We start from the raw sequence: 18,400 nt of genomic DNA on the forward strand, positions 1-18,400 counted from the left end.
GACACAATCATGAAGTGGAACGACATTTATTGGATATTTCAAACTTTTTTAACAAATCAAAAACTGAAAAATTGGGCGTGCAAAATTATTCAGCCCCTTTACTTTCAGTGCAGCAAACTCTCTCCAGAAGTTCAGTGAGGATCTCTGAATGATCCAATGTTGACCTAAATTACTAATGATGATAAATACAATCCACCTGTGTGTAATCAAGTCTCCGTATAAATGCACCTGCACTGTGATAGTCTCAGAGGTCCGTCAAAAGCGCAGAGAGCATCATGAAGAACAAGGAACACACCAGGCAGGTCCGAGATACTGTTGTGAAGAAGTTTAAAGCCGGATTTGGATACAAAAAGATTTCCCAAGCTTTAAACATCCCAAGGAGCACTGTACAAGCGATAATATTGAAATGGAAGGAGTTTCAGACCACTGCAAATCTACCAAGACCTGGCCGTCCCTCTAAACTTTCAGCTCATACAAGGAGAAGACTGATCAGAGATGCAGCCAAGAGGCCCATGATCACTCTGGATGAACTGCAGAGATCTACAGCTGAGGTGGGATACTCTGTCCATAGGACAACAATCAGTCGTATATTGCAAAAATCTGGCCTTTATGGAAGAGTGGCAAGAAGAAAGCCATTTCTTAAAGATATCCATAAAAAGTGTCGTTTAAAGTTTGCCACAAGCCACCTGGGAGACACACCAAACGTGGAAGAAGGTGCTCTGGTCAGATGAAACCAAAATTGAACTTTTTGGCAACAATGCAAAACGTTATGTTTGGCGTAAAAGCAACACAGCTGAACACACCATCCCCACTGTCAAACATGGTGGTGGCAGCATCATGGTTTGGGCCTGCTTTTCTTCAGCAGGGACAGGGATGATGGTTAAAATTGATGGGAAGATGGATGGAGCCAAATACAGGACCATTCTGGAAGAAAACCTGATGGAGTCTGCAAAAGACCTGAGACTGGGATGGAGATTTGTCTTCCAACAAGACAATGATCCAAAACATAAAGCAAAATCTACAATGGAATGGTTCAAAAATAAACATATCCAGGTGTTAGAATGGCCAAGTCAAAGTCCAGACCTGAATCCAATCGAGAATCTGTGGAAAGAACTGAAAACTGCTGTTCACAAATGCTCTCCATCCAACCTCACTGAGCTCGAGCTGTTTTGCAAGGAGGAATGGGAAAGAATTTCAGTCTCTCGATGTGCAAAACTGATAGAGACATACCCAAAGCGATGTACAGCTGTAATCGCAGCAAAAGGTGGCGCTACAAAGCATTAATTTAAGGGGGCTGAATAATTTTGCACGCCCAATTTTTCAGTTTTTGATTTGTTAAAAAAGTTTGAAATATCCAATAAATGTTGTTCCACTTCATGATTGTGTCCCACTTGTTGTTGATTCTTCACAAAAAAATACGGTTTTATATCTTTATGTTTGAAGCCTGAAATGTGGCAAAAGGTCGCAAAGTTCAAGGGGGCCGAATACTTTCGCAAGGCACTGTACGTCCAACAGGCCTCACAACCGCAGATCATGTGTAACAAGCCAGCCCCGGACCTCCAGCTTCTTCACCTACGGGATCATCTTAGACCAGCCACCCAGACCGCTGATAAACTGGATTTGCACAACTGAAGAATTTCTGCATAAACTATCGGAAACCGTCTCAGTGAAACTCATCTGCGTGCTTCTCGTCCTCACCAGGGTCTTGACCTGACTGCAGTTCGGCGTCATAACCAACTTTAGTGTGCAAATGCTCACCATCGATGGCCACTGGCATGCTGGAGAAGTGTGTCCTTCACAGATTAATCCCGGTTCCAACTGTACCGGGCAGATGGTATGTTGTATGCTGATGTCAACGTTGTGAACAGAGTGTCCCATGGGTGGCAGAAGGGTTATGGTATGGGCAGGCATAAGCTACGGACAACGAACACCATTTCACTTTATTGATGGCAATTTGAATGCAGAGATACCGTGACGAGATCCTGAGGCTCATTGTCGTGCCATTCATCCACCCCATTACCTCATGTTTCAGCATGATAATGCACGGACCCATGTCGCAAGGATCTGTACACAATTCCTGGAAGCTGAAAATGTCCCAGTTCTGGATGACATATCTGTATTCCTAGTAATGGGAAATACATAGATTAAGGCCTAATTTATTTCAATTTACTTGTTTGCTTATATGAACTGTAACTCAGTAAAATCTTAGAAATTGTTCCATGTTGCGTTTATATATTTGTTCAGTATAGAAAGAGAAAAACACAAAGCCCCAGATTGACATTTGTATTTTTATTGATACACTACTGTAAGAGCCTAAATGCAAGGTATTCCCTTAGAATACGTTCAAAAAGCACTGCAGTCTTAAATTACAAAATGGTTTTAAAATACAAAATGTACATGAAATGACAATACAAGGTTCCTGTAAACATCAGCTAAAACCTGTATTTCCCTTTTCTTTTACAAAACATATATTTATAGATATATGCACCCAACCGTTAGGAATGACATCCATTTGAAAGTATCAAAAATAGAGTTCTAATGTCAGTCTGTGTTGCTTTTTACCAGTATGTAAAATGGGAACATATTGTTTATCTTTGGTTTTACAGAAGAGGATGGCAGAGAGCGAATGGTTACTGAATTTAATGCTGCTTTTGTTTCTGGACTCATATGCCTCATTCACACTATAGAGCCAAGCTGCGCCAAGCCGAGCTGTACTGGGCTGCCCTGTTTACGCATCTACATAGTGCTGGAACTGTGCTGGAAAGGACCATGTGAAAATGAAACATCCAAGCCAGCACAGTACGGTTATGATCAGCTCTATACTGTGAATCAGGTAACAGTAACAAGCAGCACCAGAGCCAGCCCTTCCTCTTGTAACTAACGTCCTGCTGTCCAAAATATATATTCTCAAGTAAATTATTAACCCAGAAGAGCATATAGACAACAGTAATTCATATTCAACACGTGAGTTAAGGCCTTCCTATAGTTTAAATAAACAAATAGTGACATTCTCTCCTCACTATTTGAAAATGTTTTACACATAAAACAAAAGCCAAAAGAGAGATTATTATAAACAAACCAGTTATTTTGTAGTTGATGCCAAATATCACGTTGTCATGATGCTTCCGTCATGGTTTGCATAGTAGCCTAATACATATGTGTGCTTGTATTGTACAGAACTGAAATTCATTGTAAAAAAACCCCACTTATCTACAGTTTATTGGGTACAAACACACACACACACACACATATATATATAATCTACTAAGACGCTTGTACTGTGTCCTTTACAAGGCAGATTCACAATAAGTATTGTGCTGATACTCTAGAAGGCTGCGTTTATACAGGCAGCCCAATTCTGATATTTGTTCCACTAATTGGTTCTTAGACCAATCACAGAACTTTATCAGAGCTGATCTGATTAGTGAGAAAAATATCAGAATTGGACTACCTGTGTAAACGGAGCCTTGAAGTAACAGAACCAAGCATCTCTGCTGCATCTACAACTATAGGCATCAAGGTTCTTTTTCTTAACAATTTTTTAAACTTTTTTTTAAAGGCATCAGGCAGGTTTTTTGTGTATAGCAGAATTATTTTATATTTCTCACTGGACTTGGACAGTTGTCATTAGCAACATCCTCTCAGAGAAAACAAATGTACATGCAAGAATATACATATATCATTGTCCAATCACAGAGAACATGTTAAGGCAATAGGAGTTGTTCCTACCCAGACCAATCAACATGTTATATTACAGCATGACTACGTAATGTATGGCATACATACATACATCTATCCAGCATTCAGAATCACATTCTGGAAACATCCTTATGATGATGTTGGACTGGAATATGTTGCTTTTCAACACTCAGCTTTGTCATTTTCTTTGGACTTTTTGTTGTTGTAATTCTCAGGCAAACTGAAAATATTTTTATTATTGCTATCAATATTCCATACATTCGCAGTCTGTATGTCTCCCCAAGGAGGAAGATTGACAAATACATATTTTTGTTAAGGTACCATCCTGAAGAGAAAATTATAATTTGTCGTGATTGTCGTGATGTGCAACACACAGGGGGCCTGGAAGAACCAACAACATACAAAAATGGAAATCGTTTTTTAAAACAAACTTAACCTTGTTCATCAGGGCTGATGGAGGGGGGGGGGGGGGCTATACATAAATACAATATATATAAATGACTATGTATAAAATACTTTTATCAACAGTTTAAATCTGCAGTTTTCAATGTGTTATATTATTTCCAATAGCTGCTTTACCCTCAGAAGGTATGGTTGTTACAAAGTGGAGGGCACACGAGTCTCTGGGCCCAGTTTTTCAAAAAGTTATCTGACAAATGACATGATAGAATTGGGTTTTTCAAAAGAAAAGACAATTATTCTGATCCTCCAGATTTGGTAATTCAATCTGACCATTAAATCGTGATTAAATGTAGTTGTTGCATTTTTTTTGTACTCCTAAAAGGTAGTGATGATAGTTTTGATGCCTAAAATCTGGATTATCTTGATCCCACTGGAAGGGTGTATTCAGGGTGGATTTAGAAAGGTGAAAAGCACCACAACCAATACATTTCAATGTAACTAAAAACATTCTTACATCTGAAAAGGAAAGGTTCATTACGTTAAATTGACAGCAGTATTAAGCGTGTAGTCAGTTGTTATATTGAGAAGTGTCAGATAAATGCATGTACTTACTTATAGGTGATATGCTGGCTCTATTATTTGTCATATAGTTAGTTACCTTTATTCATGAAGTTTACTCATCTCTGTTTCCCTATGACAGTGTAGTAGTACCATAACTTGTCCACTAGATGGAAAGGTGTAGGCCTGTTGAAAGCACTGACAATCTGGATTCTGTGATCTTCATGTTGTGGATCAGAATGATCCTGTCCGATTATTTTCTGAAAAACCGGCCCAAAAACAGCCAGATCAATCTGATCCTGATTGCAAAAGAGGATAACAGAATCCGGAACATTCTTATCCAGATTAAAAGTTTAGAAAAACTGGGCCCAGGGCATCAAGACAGTTAGTGTGCATCCACACTTACAGTATGCTGGCCAAAAGTAGTGCACTATACGGGGAATAAGGTGCCATTTCAGACGCACTTTAGTTATTGCATGACAGAGCTCAGAGGAACACAGGTCCGTCTTGCTCTGTGGATAATTCAAACACCACCTTTAATTAAACTCCAACGAGTCTACTTACAGTTACAAATATATATATTTACTTGTCTTAACAGGCTACCTCGGTCTGGAGGAAACCAGTGTTCATCTATCCATCGCATAAAACATATTCATCGAAAGTCAAGCGTCTCCATATCACAAACTCAGAAATCCATCTCATTTCTATAAAAATCAAAGTCATACTCTGCATGAAGAGTCAGCTGTGCAAACAAACAACAAAAGCGTTTACCATCCTATCATTCAAAGCTGCTATTTAACAAGGTTTATAAGGCATTTGTTCAACCTGAAGAGGAGGTGTGGGGAGTCAGGAGGAGAGTAGTATTAATACACAGATACAGTGGCTTCAGAAGGTATTCATACCCTTTGACTTATTCCACCTTTTGTTGTGGTACAGCCTGAATAGAAAATGGATTAAATATAGATTTTTTACATCTCAACCATCTACACACAATAACCCATAATGACAGTAAAAACATGTTTTTATAAATGTTTGCTAATTTATTGAAAATGAAATACAGAAATCTCATTTACATAAGTATTCCCACCCCTGAGTCAATACTTTATAGAAGCACCTTAAGCAGTGATTAGAGCTGTGAGTCTTTCTGGGTATATCTCTAAGAGCTTTGCACACCTGGATTGTGAAACATTTGCCCATTAAATTCTTCAAGCTCTGTCAAATTGGATGTTGATCATAGGTAGACAACCATTTTCAGGTCTTGCCATAGATTTTCAAGCAGATTTAAGTCAAAATTGTAATTTGGCCACTCAGGAACATCCACTGTCTTCTTGGTAAGCAACTTCAGTGTAGATTAGGCCTTGTGTTTTAAGTTATTGTCCTTCTGAAAAGTGAATTCACCTCCCAGTGTCTGGTGGAAAGCAGAATGAACCAGATTTCCCTCTAGAATTTTGCCTGTGCTCCATTCTGCTTAATATTTAATTTAAAAAAAATCTCCAGTCCTTATCGATTACAAGCATACACATAACATGATGCAGCCATCACTATGCTTGAACATATGGAGAGTACATAACACTTTGTACTCAGAACAAAAAGTGAATCGCTTTGCCAAATGTTTTTGTGTATTACTTTAGTGCCTTGTTGCAAACAGGATGCATGTTTTGGAATATGTTTATTCTGTACAGGCTTCCCTCTTTTCACTCTGTCATTTAGGTTAGTATTGTGGAATAACTACAATGTTGTTGATTCATCCTGTTTTCTCCTTTCACTGCCATTAAATTCTGTAACTGTTTTAAAGTGACCATTGGCCTCATGGTGAAATCTCTAAGCCATTTCCTTCCTCTCTGGCAACTGAGTTAGGAAGGATGCCTGTATCTTTGTAGTGACTGGGTGTATTGATACACCATCTAAAATATAATTAATAACTTCTCCATGCTCAAAGGGATATGCTCAATATCTTTTTTTTTTTTTAATTTTTTTTTTTACCTATCTACCAATAGGTGCCCTTCTTTGCGAGGCATTGGAAAAACTCCCTGGTCTTTGTGGTTGAATCTGTGTTTGAAATTCACTGCTTGACAGATAATTTTATGGGTGGGGTACAGAGATGAGATAGTCATTCAAAAATCATGTTGAACACTGTTATTGCACACAGAGAGTCCATGCAACTTATGTGACTTGTTAAGCTCATTTTTACTCCTGAACTTATTTAGGCTTGTACTAACAAAGGGGTTGAATACTTATTCACTCAAGACATTTCAGATTTTTATTTTTTATGAATTTATAAACAATTCTGAAAACATAAGTCCACTTTGACATTATTGGGTATTGCGTTTAGGCCAGCGACAAAAATTACTACATTTAATATATTTGAAATTCAGGCTGTACCACAACAAAATGTGGAAAAAGTCAAGGGGTGTGAACACTTTCTGAAGGCACTATATCTACATGGCTGGAAGGTCACTAGAAGTGTGGAATGTTGCATATTACAGATCCCAGTCCAGCACCAGAGAAGAAGAGAAGGGGCTCCCAGGCACCCAGAGACCAGAGACAAAGAAGGACAAGGGTGATGGGGGTGTCGCAGTGGGGCTGCAGTACTACCTCTACACTCCCAGAGGGTGCTCAACCAACCGGGTGTTTGTACTGTCGAGGTCTATGCTGGTGAGAAAATCATGAGTACAGTATTCAACCCTTCTTTATTCCTACTGAGGGGTCCTATTTTTCCTCACTGAGCACTACACTGTTAGGGGCAACATTGTGACTTGATAGGGTATATTTCATACTCCATCCAGACACCCTGAACAGAGAGTTTAGCTGCATAGAAACCGTTTAGGAGGTGATCACTATCTAAACCAGTGATCACCTCTGGGGATCTGAGCCCAGGACTGAGAACTAATGCTAAAAATGAACCCGAAGTCAACTGAACAGAGAACATGTTCCTCGTCTTTCTGCCACTCACTGACCCCAATAATCCTAGTTTGTCACCACCATGTGGTGTTCTCCTGTTTATAATCTGATGTATACATGTGTAGGTGGGTGAATCTGAGCTCTTTTGCTGCCATGTGGGTATATGAAAGGTTTGTTCATGTGTGTCTGGAGGGTCTTTTTGTGGACTGGTAGGGCCATGAAGTGTAAAGGGGAATCTCAGCCCAGTCTGTCCTGCCTAGAGGCAGGTAAAGTCCTGTGGTGGAGGTGGTGGTGTTGGGGCAGGTGAGGACACTGCTATGCCCAGCTGGGTGTGTGGAGGCCTGGCCACGGAAAGCGCTACGACTGGGCACCGCCACGAGGGGACTGGGACATGTCTCTGCCGATGATCTCATTCACTGGAAACACAAAGAGAGAGGATACAGGTTCACTACAGCTGAACAACATAGTCCAGATGGTTTATTATTATAGGCTACTAAACCTTAGCAAGGCTTTCTTCAACTTCAATTGACCCAAAGTTTTTCAGGACACATTAATTGTCATATATTATCAAGAAATCAAATCTAAATTGTGTTCCTGAATGCATTCGGACTGTGAGAAAATACAAATGTTTACCAGCAGAGGGCGATGTTGCCCAGCTCACTTACTGACTACTCTGAACACAGAAAAGTTCAGCTTCAGCATATCACAGTGGAGAGATAGAGGGAAAAACTCATACATACACTAGCAAGACCCAGAGGTTCAACTCACAGTTTTGGAATGACAAAACCACCGTCAACAACCAGAAAGCGAGGATAAACTATTCCATTCACTGCCGTGTGTCATTACCGACAAACATGACCTTTGACAGCGTCCAAGATATTTAGTCTTTACCACCACAACATGTCGACTCCTATAAATATCATCCTCCGTTTATTGAATGGCCTAGCGAGCACCATTTCTCTATTGCGTTTCTTCATTTCTTCCACCTCTTAATTGAGCTTGAGTACATTTCCTCTGGCCTATTATTGTGGGTTTGCGAGTGTAGTAAATGGGCCTGTATAAAACTAATCCATTGTTACAACACATGTTGTCGACCCCAGAGAGGCACTCAAGCACAGTGCTGTAGGTAATTACTCTGCCAGGCAGAGCTAGCTAGGCCTAATATTAAATAAATAAGTTATTTTCTCTCTCGCTCTCTGGCAGTGGGGCATGTTGGAGATGCCTCCAACAGAGGCCTGACTGTTACAGTGGTGCCAAAGCTGTTTTCAGCTCACACCGGGTCCAGCGTGGCTCAGCGGGAGAACCAGCAGGGAGCCTGTAAAAATCACAGCCCTAAAGTAAATCAACTTCTAACCCCCATATCACGCTAACTGAAGCTGCATCTGGTTAACTACAGTACCTGTGGAACAAAAAGGAGGGTGAGAAAGAGAGAGAGGGAGAAAGAGAAGAACTAGAAAAGAGAGGGAGAGAAGAGAGAGGGGAGAGAGAAAAGAGAGAAAGAGGAGAGAGAGAGTGAAAGGAGAGGATACGTAGCCTGGTTTGGTATTTGTGGAAAAAGTGAAGATATTTTCCACACAGCAGCGACTGGTAGCTTTGCATTCGTGCAGCAGTGGCGGCATTCATACACCGTTAATTTCCTGATGTGGCACATAGGTGTCAAAAGTCATGGCAGGTCAAAGAGACAGAGGGCAAAGAGAGGAGAGGGTTTGACTATCTGGTTTAGAGCGAGGAGATGGTGAGTGAGTCCTCTGAGCTCTGACAGTTTGACACACATTAAGACAGTTAGACACGCAGGTATTCAGCCAGACCTGCACATACACCACAGCAACAGTACCAGCCCTGCTGCTTGGGGATTCCTCTTCTCTTACCTACAACTGGCCACTTGTTGTGCAACTGTCGTGAAATCATACATGTAATGGCCCACCGTGTCTGATGGACAAGTCAGCATCTGCTTTATATGGGTCATATTATATATGGGTATTTATATATGTGGTATATTATTGGTAGATGGAGTGAGAGGAACATTGACAGTCAAATCACGTGTAGATTAAATTCAGAGTATTATCGCGATATTAGGAAGTCCGTTCAAATGAATTCATCTTAAGATCTTCCCTTTATATTTCTTAACCACATGTTGCTGTGTATGGGGTTAAATAATAATTTATTCATTAACACAAATCAAGAATGATACTTTTTCATCAATTTAATTAAAAGCCTTGATATTCTGTATTCCAGTTGTTACCCCCATCCCTAAGATTCATCAGCTATATATCAACAGTTACCCCCATCCCTAAGAATCATCAGCTATATATCAACTGTTACCCCCATCCCTAAGAATCATCAGCTATATATCAACTGTTACCCCCATCGATAAGAATCATCAGCTATATATCAACTGTTACCCCCATCCCTAAGAACATCAGCTAAATATCAACTGTTACCCCCATCGATAAGAATCATCAGCTATATATCAACTGTTACCCCCTTCCCTAAGAATCATCAGCTATATATCAACTGTTACCCCCATCCCTAAGAACATCAGCTATATATCAACTGTTACCCCCATCCCTAAGAATCATCAGCTATATATCAACTGTTACCCCCATCCCTAAGAACATCAGCTAAATATCAACTGTTACCCCCATCCCTAAGAATCATCAGCTATATATCAACTGTTACCCCCATCCCTAAGAATCATCAGCTATATATCAACTGTTACCCCCATCCCTAAGAATCATCAGCTATATATCAACTGTTACCCCCATCCCTAAGAACATCAGCTAAATATCAACTGTTACCTCCATCCCTAAGAACATCAGCTAAATATCAACTGTTACCTCCATCCCTAAGAATCATCAGCTATATATCAACTGTTACCCCCATCCCTAAGAACATCAGCTATATATCAACTGTTACCCCCATCGATAAGAATCATCAGCTATATATCAACTGTTACCCCCATCCCTAAGAATCATCAGCTATATATCAACTGTTACCCCCATCCCTAAGAATCATCAGCTATATATCAACTGTTACCCCCATCGATAAGAATCATCAGCTATATATCAACTGTTACCCCCATTGATAAGAATCATCAGCTATATATCAACTGTTACCCCCATCCCTAAGAACATCAGCTAAATATCAACTGTTACCCCCATCCCTAAGACTCATCAGCTATATATCAACTGTTACCCCCATCGATAAGAATCATCAGCTATATACAGTATCAACTGTTACCCCCATCGATAAGAATCATCAGCTATATATCAACTGTTACCCCCATCCCTAAGAATCATCAGCTATATATATCAACTGTTACCCCCATCGATAAGAATCATCATCTATATACAGTATCAACTGTTACCCCCATCGATAAGAATCATCAGCTATATATCAACTGTTACCCCCATCCCTAAGAATCATCAGCTATATATCAACTGTTACCCCCATCCCTAAGAATCATCAGCTATATATCAACTGTTACCCCCATCGATAAGAATCATCAGCTATATACAGTATCAACTGTTACCCCCATCGATAAGAATCATCAGCTATATATCTGAATACAATTACAACGTCTCAAAGTCATTGCACTCCTGTAAAACCGGTACAAAATACATTTCTCAGAAAAAGTAATTACAACTATTTCAAACAATTTTACAGTATCGACAATGAATACTGTAGCGTCAACTGTACTTGCTAGTTGACTACCATTAAAAAAAGCAGTGAAAACTTATTGGTGGTTCCATGATAGAAATAGAGGTGTTTATTTGTATTTGTTTGTGTGATCTATGAGCTGCTACTACTGCTGATGTGACAGAGGGAGGGGCAGGCCTTTGTGCTTGGCTGGCTAGCCACTGTCTCTATCCTGTTGGCGTGGGCGGATGGTTCTTCCTCTCCCATCACACACGGCTATCTATCTTCACACATAGACTGTATTTGTCGGTTAACTGCGACAGACAGCTTTACATAAAACATCAGTTTACAACAATGTATCCACGTTCTAATCACAGCACACGAGCTGAAATGTTCAACTAAAAATGAACCATTATTGTATGTGTTTAATGTAAGTCTCAAGCACAATGTCTATCTGCAGTTGTGTCTGTTTAGAAAACGTTCCACAGAACACACACAAAACACACAAAACGATGCAAACTTTCACACGGGCATTAGATATCCTGTTAATCGACTACTGGTAAGGTTTCAAAATGGGCTCTAACAAGACTGACAGTTATATAAAATATTATCAATTAGGCCTATAATCTGAAGTAATGTAGGGAAAAATCTTTCAAATTGTGCTTGACTTCAGTAGTTTCATACCTGAACCAATGTCTCAGATTGACTTGTTTTTATGACTGCATCAGAAACGTGATGATTTAGCCCAGCTTACTACAGAGAACCCTGGGTCTCTTTAACCCTCTGGAAGGGAGATCCTCTTTATATGACTAGGAGGGGGGGGTCCCTATTAAGCCAGGGAACGGCTCTTCATACAGTGAACTGTCATTTCGCTTCTAAGGCATAGCTCTCTGGTCCTAGGGCTAATCTATTTTACTGGATGTGTGACTAAACCAGCCCATGAACATGACTTCCCTCCCCATCAGACCAGTGTCACCTCTCAGACAGTACTGTAGTGGGGAACGAACCCTTCAATCACTGTGACTTAGGCTAATTACAGTCAAAGACAGAGAGTCCCTCCTCGATCAAAGTCCATCAGTGTACTGATTGGTGGTAAAACTAGGTTTTCAGTGTGTGTCATGTCATTATCTCAAAGGGGAAACTCACATGAATCACTTTACCTAACCCAGACATAGGGGAGAAACAGACTGCCCTTATTAAATCTACATAGTGTGTCCTTTCTGACCCCAATTATTTTTCTTTGCTTTTCTTTGTTTGGAATCACACAGTGATCTTTAACGTCATGTCTAGATGTGTACATTTCATGTCTAAAAGGGATCTGCTAAAATGATCTCTGCAATGAGAAACAGAAGTGAAACAGTCAAACAGATGTGGATTTTCTATGATAAACAAGTCATCAGTTAGGATGGAAAACAGGTAATCACCCTGGTTCCCGTCTGACAGATTGAAAAAAACATTCCCTGACAGACAAACACTGAAGTGTGAAGCAGAAAAGGGCATGTAGGGCGCTCCAACAGAGAACCAGCTTCAGAAAATAACAAGAAGACTGAGTGATTGTTCTCTCCACTCTACCAAATGAAGAAAACATGTGACGATGGATAACACTTGTACAAGGCACGGGACAGGCAAGCCAAGATTCAGTTGGTCAAAAGGAAGACTTGCAATGACATGCACACATCTTCTGAGAGCCTCGGGTAGAAGAGAAAACATCAGGCGTTCAAGTCAAATGGACAAGTCCACTTAATGATCATATTTCATTGGAAATATATGGTCAGTTTCAGTAACAGAATCTAGACGACTAAAAACATTCCAGGGTTGCTAGGCTAACATCTCTTTTTTGCCTGTTTAACTGTAGCTCTGAAGTCTGTTACTCTAGTCTGACACGCTGCCAGAGAGACAGATCACAGTAACAGTAGAGCTCCAGTCAGAACACTATAGCCTCATTAGAACACTGCTGCAGTTTTAACAAAGTCACTCATCTCTGTGAATCATCTGTGGATTTCCCATTTCTAAGTGATTCACAACACACGTCTTTTGATCCGGCCCCTATAATGTCTGCTCACAGGAAGCCATCAGATGACCACAAGAGTGAGTTACAAGGTGGAAGCCAACAGGATTGGAGCCAGAATGGCCATCCTAAAATGTTGGAATGGAAGCCAATAGGATCCGGAATGGCCAACCAGAAGATTCATCTAAATTTCTACCACAATAGACCATCACCTTAGGATGTGCAGTAGGGATCAGATAATGACACATTCTATGTGTCTGCTGCATTTCACAGTGACTAAACACCTAATGGCACTTAATGGCATTTTAAGAGATTTTTCCGGACTGGAGGCTAGTTTAGTGAGTTAAAAGAATTCCTGCATCCACATAACTAGAATGGCGGATAGCTGCAGTAACCTGACTGCCATGTGGAGATGTGATATGGTGTGTGTGTGTGTGTGTGTGTGTGTGTGTGGAGGGGCAATGCACATCACTTTACTGTTTACTAGAGCAGGGCAGAGTGACTCAACAGTTCTCTGAGACACTTGACATGTACACTCCCCTTACAGTCACACAAAGCACACTACTCTCTGTTAGGAAACACAAATCAACAATGACATCTAAGATAGACAAGCTAACTGAAACACAACCCACGAGCTGGTACAAGAGGCCATTTGCATACAAACAAGACAATATTATATTCAAAACATTGATATGGGACTCTGTAAACACAAATAAAAGGATTCTCTTTCTGTTTTCCTGGCTGAAGGTCAATGTTAAGTTCCAACATTACCAAGGATCTCCGGCCTGCCCGGGCACTCCGTCTGCCTGCCGCTGGCCAACATCTTGACGGAGAAACACACTGAAAAGCACGCACACACAGACACGCACACACAGACACGCACACAAAGACACGCACACACAGACACGCACACACAGACACGCACACACAGACACGCACACAGAGAGAGAGAGAAAGGCACACTGGCAGGACCTGAACCCCAGAGCCCAGAACCTGGTGCTGGTGCTACACTGCCAATACCTCTGCCTTCATTACATTCCTAAGTCTTTAATTGTATGGAAAGACGACAAACAAAGTCGGTTTCCACTTGTTCCAGGGCCAGTGGTGTGTGTTTGTGATTGTGTTTAACTAGCTGAGTTTGGTTAGGTCCAGGCCTGATGCATTTTCCTACCACTGTTGTTTTCTCCTCAAAGGAATAGAGAGTTGTGTTATTTATCTGCCATGCTCAGTTAGAAGTTAGAAGCAGCCACTGGCTGGGCTGGGACTTGGACCAAGCCACAAAGCCACCAAACCACAGAGCACCAGAGTAGAGTTTCCACTGTAGGGGACAACTCAGGACTCTGGAGACTGAGGCCTGCTTGACCCAAACTGACCAGCAGCATGGTGCCAGGGTTCTGTGACTTCCGTCTAGTGGTAGTGCAACCTGTAGACTAGAGGTTGGTTCCCTGGGTCTGTAGTAGTAGAGACGGACAGGGCCTACCTCACGGAGGGGATTGGAGTCTGGTGAAAGCTATGTTTCAGGAGCCTTAGTAACAGATCCAGATTAGCCCATGTTTTAAATGTAGATGTGTGTGTGTTGTTGGCTATGCTGTGTCAACAGGGACCGTACACATGCTCTGGGAGCGGCATTGCTTGTGTATTTGTATATAGAGTTGTGCCTGAGAAAACTGCCTAAAGTATGTGATTAACTACTGTGTGCACAGTGTTTACAATGTGTGGCGCCATACTCATAGTACTGACGTGAATATGGCTGTTTTTGGTGGGTTCATTTACTGTGTGTACTATGTGCCTGTGTCTCTCTGTGTGTGTGTGTGTGTACACTATGACAGCGCTAGAAATAAGTGTGTGTGCCTGCTCTATGTCGTTGTCTCTCACAAGAAGAGCGGGAGCAGCAGGCCCGGCCTATTATTAACCCAGAATGCCGTGCTCACGGCGAGAGGCAGCTGTGGACCGAGCAGGAGAGCAAACAAAAGATGCAGGCACGCCGTGTCACACACACACAGCCTCGGCTACCCCCCCGCCCATCTGCACTGTGTATGTGTGTTGTCTGTGCAAACACAGGGCCAGCTGATTAATTAGATGAACACACGGGTCGGCACCACAAGTGGTTCAGTCTGTCACCATGACGGCCGTAATCACCCTCACAGGAGGGTTCACTCACATTCACACGAGAGGAAGGGGGAGAGCAAGGTTGCACACACCTACAGCACGCTATACACACTACTGTACAATTACTGTCCCTGTTAATAGTGCACTCACATTAACACTGTTCAGGAAGATTGGAAATATATTGACACTAAATATGGACACTAAACAAAATATAGACTACTGTACCTACCAATAAAGAAGCAGAGGTCCTGTACACAGCAGTTTCCTTTCAGCTGCTAGCTCTAGCAGAAGAACTGCCTCCTCCTGCCTCTTACTGATAAATACATACTCTTTGTTATAAACCTGTTTATTGGAGATGAGAATTCATCTAGGAGTATGAGAAGTGGGGATGCATTTTTGGGTGCATACTGCCAGTTGCGTGGGCTCCTCAACTCGTCTGTCCATCTGTCAGTAAGTCTGTGCCACTCCTGACCCCCCCACACCCACAGTAGACCTACTGCAAACACACACACGTACATACGCACACACGCACACACGTACGCACGCACACACCCTACTACATGGCCCCTGCGTGGCGTACGTCACCAGTCACCAAGGCCATCTGTTAGCTCACCACAGCAGTTTTACACTGTGACATGGTGGTACACACACACACAGACTTGTGCTGACACAAGTCTATGCAGGCAATACTACAGTGATACTCAGGGGCGCAACTTTGGTTTTAGAAGTGGGGAGGGGGGGGGGGGGGTGAACTAATATTATATATAAACACTCCAAACAGCCTACCCGACCTCTCGAAGGCGTCCGCATGGTCCTAAAGCACACAGTTGCCTCATTTTGTATCACATTTCAATGATACAACTGGGGGGGACAAAAATGCAATTCCCCAAGTGAAAGTTGCACCCCTGGTGATACTACTGTATACTGAAATCCTACCAGGGAATGACTATCATATCAAAATGTACATATCAGCACTGACCCTGTTCTTAGTTAGACTACTAGAACTCAGACAGATAGACAGACATTAACAGAAAGACACACAGATAGTCTAGTAGACCAGAGTTCAATCACTTTCAAAGACATTTAGATGGAAGTATTTAGATATTTATTTATTTGAAAAGAAAAGTAGTTGAATATTGGAATGTATTTAGAAATACACTTGGAAAGTATTTGAAAACACTCAAATACACTGACTCAAATACACTCCCATGCATTTAACCCAGTTATTTTAATATAGTATTTGAAATAAGGATTTGAAAATACGGTCACACTTGATTTGGATTGTCCGCATTTTCGCTCTGTAGATGCTCTACAGATGGTCATACTATCAACAAACTATCTGTTGATAAACAACTGCTTGCTAAGGTTAGGGTTAGGGTTAGGTTAAGAATAAGGTTAGGGTAAAGGTTAAGTTTAGGGTTAAAGTTAGAGCTAGGGTTAGTAGATAGTTAGTTGAAATGTTACTGATAGTCTGTAGAGCATCTACATATGGACTATCCAAATAAAGTGTTACCGAAAATACTTTCAAATACTTCCAATAGAAGTAGTTAATTCGGTCCACATTATTTTAAAATAGTCAAATACAGAAAACAATGTATTTAAATAACAAATAATTAAATACACATGAACCCTGGTCTGCTCAGTCATTCACTGCTTCATGATGTCCTACAGAGCCAGTGTGTGTGCGTGTGTGTTTTGTGTGAATGTTTGTTTGTGCGTCCTACAGAGCCTGCATGGCACAGAAGCTATTTCTAGGCCTCGCTCAGACAGGGACTTACTAATCCCAGGGTGAACCTGTCAGTCTTTTCAGTCAACAACTTTTCTCACACTTTTCTTCTTGGTATATACAGGTAACTGCCAAAATAAAGGAAACACTTGAGTAAATGAGGGATACAAAGCATATTGAAAGCAAGTGCTTCCACCCTGGTGTGGAATTAACATCCCATTATCATGCTCAGGGTCATATATAAAAATGCTGGGCAGGCCCATTTGGCCTGCTCAACTTGCTGATGTTTCACAATATGCCATGGCCGTGTCAGTCATCAGATCTCAACCCAATTGAACACTTATGAGAGATTCTGGAACGTTTTTCCCCCACCATCAACAAATGTCTCATGGAAAAATGGTGTTGCATCCCTCCAATAGATTTCCAGACACTTGTAGAATCTATGCCAAGGTGCATTGAAGCTGTTCTGTCTCGTGGTGTTTCCTTTATTTTGGCAGTTACCTGTAGCTACACCGTCTGAGGGAAATTGACTGAGGCAGCCAGACTTTTACTTACACAATGTGTGTGTGAATGTGTGAGAGAGAGAGAAATAGAGAGTGAGTAATTAAGGATATACTGATTATGATTATGCGTGCGTACACACAACTGTGCGACTAAGTCTGAGTGTATGAGTGTGTGTAGGCATACACATGTAGTGTATTATGCAGCTGGTGAACTTGTGTCTGATGGCCTTTCATACATGACTTATTGATAATGGACCGTGTAATTAGCCTGGCCCTTGCTAGCACACAATACAGCACTTCCTGATGCACACACACTTTCTGTCACAGCCACTCCAGGCTGTTTATTAACTATGGGCCATTTGACTGCTGTTTATTTGAATACGTGACTGAGCGGGACCAGTGTGCAGAGAAGCAGAAGTGGCTGTGCATGGCAGATTAGAAACTAAATGGGGAATGGTGATTTCTCAAACGGCTTGTGCCGAGTTAGGATTTGTAGTGTTCTTGAAGTGAAGAGGCACTGTTAATGAGTTAGTCTCATCATTCTCCAGTCAGTTTGTTATACCACCGTAAATAGAGGTACATTAGTCCTCTTCAGAATGAAAAGGGCCTTCCATACACAGTAATTACAGCGGCTGTGGTCTCTGTGGTATAAAACATTTTCCTAGTATTCCCACTTCTGTAACATCCAGTCATTACAAACGAGCTGAACTCAAAGAATGAATCTCCTTACTGGTGTGTGTGTGTGTGTGTGTGTGTGTGTGTGTGTGTGTGTGTGTGTGTGTGTCAGATGGGGATGAGCTATTTGTGACGTGGTCAATAGTGCGAGAGTCATTAGTCTATTGTGCTGCTATGATG

The 18,400-nt window shown here is 41.3% G+C and overlaps 1 protein-coding gene across 5 annotated transcripts in view; it reads right to left on the reverse strand.

Annotated features, from left to right (window-relative positions):
- Nucleotides 1-2,274: 2,274 nt before the first annotated feature.
- nfatc3a (nuclear factor of activated T cells 3a) overlaps nt 2,275-18,400 on the reverse strand; it is a 91,581-nt gene continuing 75,455 nt past the window's right edge. For all 5 annotated transcript variants that reach the window (XM_090238919.1, XM_021607747.3, XM_021607746.3 and 2 more), the window contains exon 10: nt 2,275-7,976. In XM_090238919.1, coding sequence (XP_090095045.1) covers nt 7,918-7,976 — 59 coding nt within the window. In that variant the 3' untranslated portion in view covers nt 2,275-7,917. The remainder of the gene's footprint in view (nt 7,977-18,400) is intronic.

This window comes from Oncorhynchus mykiss, chromosome 6, assembly GCF_057628025.1.
Source record: "Oncorhynchus mykiss isolate SJ-2025 chromosome 6, ASM5762802v1, whole genome shotgun sequence".
NCBI classification, from domain to species: Eukaryota; Metazoa; Chordata; class Actinopteri; order Salmoniformes; family Salmonidae; genus Oncorhynchus; species Oncorhynchus mykiss.